The sequence below is a fragment of the Dinoponera quadriceps genome, unplaced genomic scaffold (genome assembly GCF_001313825.1).
Source record: "Dinoponera quadriceps isolate SergipeBrazil2010 unplaced genomic scaffold, ASM131382v1 scaffold367, whole genome shotgun sequence".
In the NCBI taxonomy this organism is placed as follows: Eukaryota; Metazoa; Arthropoda; class Insecta; order Hymenoptera; family Formicidae; genus Dinoponera; species Dinoponera quadriceps.
Window position 1 is genome coordinate 108,225 of NW_014554712.1, and position 9,586 is coordinate 117,810.

Sequence of the window (9,586 nt, forward strand, 5' to 3'; positions counted from 1 at the left end):
CCCCCCCCCCGTCCCCCTTCCTCCCTCTCTCACCCTTATCGATAAAAGTGCCTTTACTAAAAGCTTAGGCTCAGGAACCACCGGATTGGCCTTGAGAGATCCATTTAAGGCACTTTTATCGATAAGAAATGAGTTCAGAATATGGACCTTTGCGTTTTTAATATAACCATGTAGACGATGTATACAAGGTGTCTTCGAATAAACGGTTGAAATTAAGGATCCTTCGGACTGTTTGAGGTCGAGCTTTCCTGAATAGTGGTATTAGGTCACTGGTAATTTTTTGCGTTATCGGTGGCTAAAAATAACAGATTTCTCCTTGACCCAGATTCTCCGTTCGTTATATTAGCTCTTCCAATAAATAACAGTCAAAGTTGACGTTCTCTTGAAGGAAAGATTACTCCGGTTTTGTCAAAGAAACTGTCACTGAAAATTGGACCAGTTTATTTTGAGATACTTTGTACGAGTGTTCCGTTATTGATGATAATATAAAGTTTGTACAAACGTAACCGATAGTAGATGCCAATGTTTACAAACAGCACTCTGATGTACAATCTTGCTGATCATTCTTTAAGTACAACTTCGCAATTCTTTGAAGTATCTTTGAAGTATCTGTGTGACCGATAACGGAACACTTAATATAATATATAGAACTACAATTTAAAAAGAGAGGAAGAAAAAGATATTGTATGTATGAATACAAACTGATTCTAATCAGATTGATTGGTGCATCACAGATTGTACGAAAGTGCATGTCAAGGTTTAAATGTTTCATTTACTTATAAACGATCTTTTCTATTTAGAGCAGACTTATTATTATTATTATGATTCCGACTATTTATATGCATTTGCTGTTTACTCATTATATTATAATCTCGTTTACAACCGTTCAGTCTTCTCTCGGTACAGCGAAACATTGAATTAACGCTATAGATGAGTTCTGCGATTTTCCAGCGATTGTGATATCAATTCGTCCGAAAAGGTCGCAGGTTCCTATCGTTACGCCAATCCGTGGCGCCAGTGTACACCAAAGGTCACGAATTACTACTCGCCGGTGTCACAGCAGCTATTCTTCTGAGATACATATTTTTTCTTCAATTCCCAGACTCGGACAGAATGGGCGAGCAGTGACCGGAGGAAAGTTGATCGTCGTTTGTAAGGCGTCAGGCCGCTGGGAGTTCGCTTTTCATTCCGAAACATCGACGATTGAAGCTTCAGCTTAACCGTAGCGTCGAACTGTTCGCGGTAAGCCTGAAGAAATTCGCGCTCGCTTCACCAACGGGAGTTCGTAACTTCGTCTCTTTCGCTGTCCGCGGGATTTACAAGCGAATTGTCACATGTTCAGACGAGCGATAACGTCGAGCCAGGCGTCGCGAAGAACACGAGAGCAAGTCAGCAGATAAGACCGTCGCCGATGGTAGGGCCGACGTTGTATCGGTGATTCCTCACGTCGTCTCTCTTCCCGCATCTCGTTGCGAAATCAGTGGCGGCGGCGGTGGTGCTGGTGGTGTTCTGGTGGTGGTGGTTGGCCAGAGTAGTGCTGGTGGTGGTGACGAGAAGGACGGCGGCTGTAGAGCGGCGGTGACGTCGAGGAATAACCTACGTGCCCGGGGTTACTGCTCTCCGCTCTGTCCTCCATAGATTCCGAAGCTTCCCCGCGGAAGGCCGTAGAAAACCGGACGATCAGTCGCGAATACGTGGGAATGTTATGTAAGCTATAGACAAACACGCACACATACACGGTACGTATCGGGCCGGAATCGCACGACGCAACGTCGCGCGCCCGCGTCGCGAAAACACGACGAGGGGAACACACGGATGAGATGTCAGTTTCATTTTTTCCGCCGCCGCGGCAAGACGCGCTCGATCTCTTAATTCCGCACTTCGGACGTCGCGCTTTTCACTCGCATGCACGCGATCGGCCCTACGTTGACGCTGTGATTGAGAAACGTCCAGATGCGACTCACGGAGAAACGTAATCGTCAGAGTCCGGATTCTGTACACGTCAGGATTCGTTCCTGATTTCCGAGCGACGTATAGGAAGGATGTGTACATGTGACGATGATATACAGTTCGTGTCATCGGTTCACCGTAAGGAATCTTGATTTTCCAGGTGATAAAGTTACTTGGCCGAAGGATGCACGCCGAAAGCAGCACGGGGATACCCTGTGCGCATGGTTGAGTCTGGACGAAGTGGCCAGTTATGAGGAGGATGCGCGCTTGAAGACCGAGGAGCCGGACGAAGAGGACGAGAAGGAGTGCGAGGAACTTTCAGGAATGTCTTCGGCGTCGGTCAACAAGCTGCAGATCCTGTGGGACCATTTCATCCACGCTGAGCCACAGAGTTACGAGGTACCGCCGCACTTTTTCTCATCGTTCATTTATTTCTTTTATTCACGAGGAGGGAAGCGACGCTTCCCCATTCTCTACTTTGCTTGGCGAAACGACGACGAACGCGCTTCGCTATATTGAATTTATCCGACGAAGATTTCCTCCACACACGTGGACAAACTTACCGATATAATGCGTAGTACGGGAATTAATTTTGTCAAGTTCAGCTTTAACCACACCTTGAAGCCCGAAGCCCCTGTTTTATAATTGGATCCCTTCGACGGCGTTGGCGCTGCATTGTAATGGCTTGCGAAGGAGATGCCTTATAAGTTGTTTGTCAATACTTTGTTTGTCAATACTCGCTGAAAAGGATAACCACATACGTCTGTGTTGTCATCAATAACAAAATTCACTGTTCAAAATCAGCTTTACGAATTCCTCTCTCTCTCTTTCACACTTTATGATAAAATTTTACCGAGGGGATAAAAAAGTGACAAAAATCTCTTTTTTTCTTGTGTACTTTTAATTAAAATCTTTCAAGGTCTAATGATCGATCACGCCTGTAAATCGAATAAAAATAAAATATGGCAACAGTAAAATAGCAATAATAAATATACGTAACATAAATGAAACGTAGCAAATATATCTACTTTTAAATCGTTCTGTGACGACGCAAGAATTTAACTCTTTGCGATTGTGTTACCTCAGACATACAAGTACCCAGCTGAACAAAGATTCGTATAAAATAAAGAAATGTTATTATATGTCTTCAACTTTTTCGTCTGTTTGCGATTGATGTAGAGGGATCTTAACATACGATCGAAATGGTACAAGTGTTACAGCGGCTAAGAGCAGACGTACGACCGCAAAGATTTAATTATACGCCGCAAGTGACACGATCACTTCCAATTTCCCCAGGATATTCAAAATTCAAAGTGTTCCACTTTCATATCTGAAGCTTTTTTTATCAAATTGCATCAGCTTGTATACGCGCGCGCGCATAAATAAGCAACTTTAATAATATGCAGCGAGTATGTCATTTTGCTGATTATGTTTAATCATTTGGTAATATGTTTACTTGTGTTTTTCATTTTGGGTCAATTGGCGTTGATTACAACGTCGCACATGGCGACAGTCAATTTTCGCCAATTATGTGAAATAAAAGCAGAAGCGTCTTCGCATCTTTTTTTATCTCGATCGCTATTGCGTATTTGTGGACCTCCCTTCTGCGTGTTTTGCGTCTTAATGTCGTGACATGTTTATTTTTCCTTTGAAATGAGTCGTATCGAATGGTGTTCACTTACCGAGCCGCATTCACCGGATTCGCGATAATTAGCGACCCTGCAACAAGTGGGCAATTACGCCTTCGTTTTTATAAACGATGCCCCAATGTTTTTGGTATATGGTATCTCTCATTTGTATACGATAGTGCGGACTACGCAGTATTGGTCGTATTCGAAAGCAATAATCCCATGGTTGTTTCAGAAGTCATCCTGGCTCGATATATTTCTGGCGGAGTTGCTCGCGCAAATTAAAGAGGGCAGAGACGTGAAGGACGTACTGTCATTTTGGTGAGGAAAATTTGTGTCGTGACTTGTCTCGTTACATCGATCTATCATTAGCATTTGCAGTGAAAAATGAATTTGATTGTGTAGGAAGAGGAGGAGAAACATTTTCTCGCGTATATTTATTACGAAAGAGAGATTATGGGGATGATAAAAATTCTCTCTTCAATTATTTTAAGAGCGTGCACAAGTCCATGCGTATGTCGTAACGAGATATCACAAAAAACTGCTTGCGCATAACATGGCCTCGCTTTTATAGAGGGAGCGAAGCTCCTGAATGTGCTAATCTTTCAACGCGCGATCATTGGCAGGCACTTGTCTCATTAGTTGGAATTATGTTGAATGATGATGTCTCATTAGTTAATACCTCCATGGGGCATCCCAGCACGATTGTTATTAATAACTTATAACTCATAACTTCTTAGAACAGGTAGAGAGAACAAGTTCCTTCTATAGTTCAAAATTCTCCGAAGTGTATAACCGATGCATTTTCGGAGGATTTTAAAAACCGTTGCTGTTTCTAAACTTAAATTCCCGTTGTTATTACGGTTAAATTTACGTGACAATGAACAACCAAACCGCTTTTTGGTTACAGGAAGCAAAATTTATAAGTCCTCGTGAATCAAATTTGGTTCTTACAAAGTTCTAAAAGTTCTGTTCTCTTCAATTACAACGCGTTTAGTTCAACCAGGTAAACTCATTTTTTAGCGTAATACAAGCACATTTTTTCCCTGCGTAATACTTCTCATCATAAATTTACGTGACTCTGTCCGGAAAGCGTATTCGATTACACCGCTCATTTTTACGATTTGCTGCCTCTACTCCCCGACCGCAGTATGAAAATTTGATCGCACTTTTGCGGTTGCGGTGGAAAACTTTTATGCCAGCCCGCTCAGTTGACGTTCTATCCGACAATCGTATCGATCGAATCTACGTTCGTTCGCAATATACTCGGACATTTCAAATATTACACGCTATTTTAATTAAATTAATTTGACGATAACGCGTTCATTGTAACGTACGTGACTCATAGAACGTTCTCCTGTTTATTTCCCTGATAATGTGTCGAAAACGCTTTCCGATAAGCATCGACAGAAGCTTCCCTTTCTTGGTTCTGGGTAATAAGTAGCGATTGCGAATATCTCATTAGCTATTAAACACAACAGATATGTTCGGATCGCCACGTATCTCATCGATAATAATCAACCTGATAAGTCACGGCTCGCCGATCGCATAGGTTGCGAGAAAGAGAGAAACATATGTACGGAGGAAAAAGATCGATTGAATTCACGTGACAATGAACGAGCCGAGTGCGTTTCAGTCGAAGGAAACGGAATGTCTGGTTCCCGTGAACTAAATTTGTTCTTTTGGTTTATAAGAATTTCCAGAAATTCCTTTATCGAGAAAGCGTTCTTGAATTATATAAAATAAAATATACAAGAAAGTTTGCTTCCTTTATTGGCGGGAGAATAAAACATATAGTAATGGAAAGTATGTCATAAATCATAAACATTTAGCACAGATTCGCCGAGCTTTTTCGTGTTGCATCACCCATTACCTGTCCAGCACTGCCACCATCTAGTTTAAACAAACAGGCTCGTCTAATTTCAGCTCGGTGGGCGGCGGCGGCGTCTCCACCCTCGTGGCCTGCGAGCTGCTGTCGGACGTGCACGAGTTGTGCGCGAGAAGGGACGACTATGGCGAGCTCGTCGGTTTGCGAAAGTACCTGGCCCAGGATCGCGGCTGGCGCTGCTTGGCAGTGTTGCACTTACTCGGCGAACGCGGCCTGTCCTGCGGTCGCGAGCTGGTCGCGCTGTTGGTCGCGCTCTATCCGGTCGCGTTGCAGGACGGATCGGACGGACCGGCGCGGGAGACCGGCTCGCCGACGCGCAACCAGTACGTGAGATTCCATTGCAACGACGACACGGTCGACACGGTGGAGATCGTGCCGCACATCGCGAAGCGGAAGAACGTCAAGTCCGGCCGGCCGGCGTACGAGGGCACCGCGCCTTTCGGACGCAGGAGGTCGTCTCGCAGACACGTGGTCGGCACGAAGCTGCCGGCGCACCACAAGCAGCAGAAGTCGCTGATCGCGGATCGACGCGACACGCCGGGTGCGACCAGCAGCGAGTCCGACCCGGTGACGGACGGCATCGATCAGGCCCGCTCTCTCACCCTGAAGATTCGCTTGAACCCCATGGACTTCGAGTACTTCACGTCGGTGGTCAGAAGCGGCGACGAGGAGCAGAGATGGCCGGCCGAACTCTACGAGCTGCCGCCGCGTCCTGTGAGGAAGACACCGCGCGACTACATAGACGAGAGGATCCGGGACGTGCTGGACGCTCGGATCAGCAACTTCGAGATCAGTCTGTTGATCATACAGCTGCTGCAGGGCCTGCGCGACTACGACACGCCTGCCGAGCAAACGCCGGCCGTGCAGGTGCTGAAGTTCGCCTTGGACACCTTGTGGTCCCTGCAGTTCGGCATTGACTGCAACAATCTGAGCGGTACCGAGTGCGCGACCTTGAAGGCTGCCGCTGCGAGGCTCATGCTGACGGCCTTGGAACGCGCTCTGAGGGCCGACGAGCCCACCACGGCGGTGATTCACAACGGTTTGCTGCCGATGACCCTGAGATTGCTGGAGGACGCCTGCAGCAAGCCGGTGAACGTGCTGGAGCCGGAGGAGGGTTCGCTCCTGCAGGAATTCATCTTCGGCACCATATACGGGATCGTCACGTTCCTCTACTGCCTGTTGCACCAACGCAGCGGCCACGTCGACAAACTGTCGGACTTCCTCGAGCTCTTCCAGCTCTTCGTCGAGAGCCAAGAGGGCAAGCTCGTCGAGAGAACCGTCTTCAAGATCGTCGACCTGCCGAGCGTCGATCCCGCCAAGTCGATTATGCGCGCTAAGAAGATCATCGACATGATAGGCGCGCTGACCAGCGGTCTGAAGCGCATCCGGCGCGACCTCTCGCACGCCACGCAGTGCCACAGGTCGAAGCACAAGTCCTGCATCGACAACATTCAGAGCCACCATCACTCGGACGTGCTCGGCACGCCGTACTCTCAGCCCATCGTCGGCGTTGTCAACAAGCAAGTGTGCTGCATCTCCTCTCTGTTCGCGACGCTCATGGGTCTGCTGAAGCAGTCCCACTTGTTCGTGAGCGAGCTGCAAGTGAGACTGATCAAGGTGATCACCGCCGCCGGCACGTGCTGCTGCTTCCCGCCGAAGATACTCGTCTCGAGTATCGTGGCCTTCCTCAAGAAGCGCGATATCTCGACCTACGCGCCCGCCGTCGCGTTCTTGGAGCGCACCCTCTTCAAGGAACTGGGCGCTTACCCGGTGACGGACGCGTGCAGCACTTGCGACAGGTCGGCGGATTACTCCTGGGACTTCCTCGAGATGTACGTGGACCTGTTGAGCCCAGCCGACCCGAAACTCTGCTACGTCGTGATGGCGCATCTGCTCAAAGTCACGCCCAGCTCCAGGTACCACGTGCGGGAGCAGCTCCTCCTCAAGGTCTTCTACTCGACCTTCCTGCGCGCCAAAGCGTGCTACGCGGCGTCCGACGACGGCGGCGACTCGACGGCCAAGTTCCTCCTGCAGTCCTGCATATCCATCATGTCCTGCTTGATCGTGAACGCGCAGATGTGCGAGAGATTCGTGGAGTTGGACGGACTGCGCGAGGTATTGACCCTGATGCCGGACCAACTGTTCACCAGGAGTGTGTACGCTCTCTTGGAGGTCACCGTGACTATCGAGATTTGGCGGAGCCATTGCGAGGAGGTCGGTTACTCGGAAAGCACGGAGATGCTCGCGACGAGATCCCTCTTCGAGTCTCTCGACAGGGAGACGAACGAACTGCTGGTGAACTTGCGGTACATCGAGGAAGGGAAGGCCGATCGAAGGCGAGGCGAGGATACACCCGACGTGCGCCCCGACGACCGGGGGATCAAGCTGCGAGCTGCTCTCGTCGGGGATTTCAACATTGACGAGACAACGGCTGGTGGTGCGACAACCGCACCGGAGTTCTCCGAAACCGATACCCGTCTTTCCGAACAATTAGAGAACAAGACTGATGCGACAGGTGTCGCGGTAGTGTCGGACGCGTCCCAGGATCTTCACGCTCTCGCAGAGGAGGACGTCCGAGTGAACAGTACCGACGACGCGAACGTGACCGGAAAATTCAGCCTGTATCAAGCCAGCGCAGCGTGGAGGGCTGCCGCGGGCGTAGCGCTGTGCAGCCCCAAGTTCCGCGTCGAATTGTCCGCGCATCCAGTATCGATGAAACTGCTGCATCTGTTCAAACTGTTAGCCGTAGACATCGTGACGGACAGTATTGAAGGTAATTGAGGAGTGATTATGGTAAACCACGATGAATGCGCCGAAACACCTTTTATAATCTAGTGAAAACGTGGTGCCAGAAGGATCCCGGACAGACAGAAATGCTGAATATAGCGTGCAAACGTTTAACGTGTACTTTGTGACGCGATCGTAACGGCACAACGTGTTTAAAATTTACTCGTTTTCACCCATTTCGGGTCCGGCTGTGAAAATATTGAGATCTATGGGACCCAAGTACCGTTTTACACTTTATCGTGTATATTAATAATTAATCAGTATATTAATAAAATTATACTACCGCGATTTTTTTTTTAATCTTTCACTCTCGCAGATTTTTTATGTAAGGTGTCGTTGATGATAAATGCATCAGCGGAATGACTTGGAGAACACAAATTTTGCATCCGGCATTTTCGTCGTTTACCATATTCATCCTTCAATTATAATACAGAGACGATAAGGGGGAGTCAACAGAGAAAGAAAGAGAGAGAGAGAGAGAGAGAGAAATTATATTATGTATTAAAGAGTTTATCGTTCTTCTAGATACCACTAAATCGGCGCATAAGCTGTTCGAGGCCCTGATTACGTGTTGTCTGACATCTCCGTTGTGTAAGTGTATTTATGTTACGAGTGTGATTAATAAAGCGCGTAACGTATGTATGCCGATTACGTATGTATATACATATCGCTCGCTCGCGCAGCTGCGGGATTTTAATCCGAGAGAACGAGATCCTCGCGCGGCTTTCGCTCGGCAGAAAAACAGTTCGAAGAACGGTAGACGGTGGATAGACGTCATTCTCTCGAAATCTTGTTCGCCAATGGCGACTCGCGCCGCGTAATCGCACGGACGGCTGACTTTGCTCGCTGAAGCTCTCCGGCTATTTCCTCGCGCGTTTTCTCGCCGTACCGATGTTGAATAACGGTAAGTGCTCTGTCGTGCAGATGATCGCGTTTTAGTCATGGAATTAGGAAAGGCGTTGATGAACACCGGGATAATGCTTGGTCGCGGAATAGCTGTGATAGTGGACGCGTTGTTGAAAGTCTCCATGTTGAAGCCAGCTCAGGAGAATAGCGTGCCGCAACAACCGCGTCCCAGAGTACGTGTTCAGCAATTTCCATACTTCCACTTGTTGCTCGTTGAACCCTCTAATGACAAGGTGGATTTTCAATCGTCGATCCGGGAAAGTGTATCCGACCCCGTGCACGGTTTTGTTCAATTTTCATTTAACCAACGTACAAAACAGGCGAAAGAAGAAAATAGTAGCATGGAATATTCTTTAGCGGAAAGAAACAGTCCGTGTAAAATGAACGAAGTCGTGGGGTCAATCTGACCCCCCCCCCCCCCCCCCCC

General features: G+C 48.0%; 1 protein-coding gene across 5 annotated transcripts in view; it reads left to right on the plus strand.

Annotated features, from left to right (window-relative positions):
* LOC106741047 (lysosomal-trafficking regulator) overlaps positions 1–9,586 on the plus strand; it is a 24,891-nt gene that overhangs the window by 2,875 nt on the left and 12,430 nt on the right. For all 5 annotated transcript variants that reach the window (XM_014612615.1, XM_014612614.1, XM_014612616.1 and 2 more), the window contains exons 3-9: positions 1,103–1,242; positions 1,343–1,707; positions 2,111–2,349; positions 3,814–3,899; positions 5,505–8,239; positions 8,779–8,844; positions 9,178–9,332. In XM_014612615.1, the coding sequence (XP_014468101.1) occupies positions 1,701–1,707; positions 2,111–2,349; positions 3,814–3,899; positions 5,505–8,239; positions 8,779–8,844; positions 9,178–9,332 (3,288 nt within the window). In that variant the 5' untranslated portion in view covers positions 1,103–1,242; positions 1,343–1,700. The remainder of the gene's footprint in view (positions 1–1,102; positions 1,243–1,342; positions 1,708–2,110; positions 2,350–3,813; positions 3,900–5,504; positions 8,240–8,778; positions 8,845–9,177; positions 9,333–9,586) is intronic.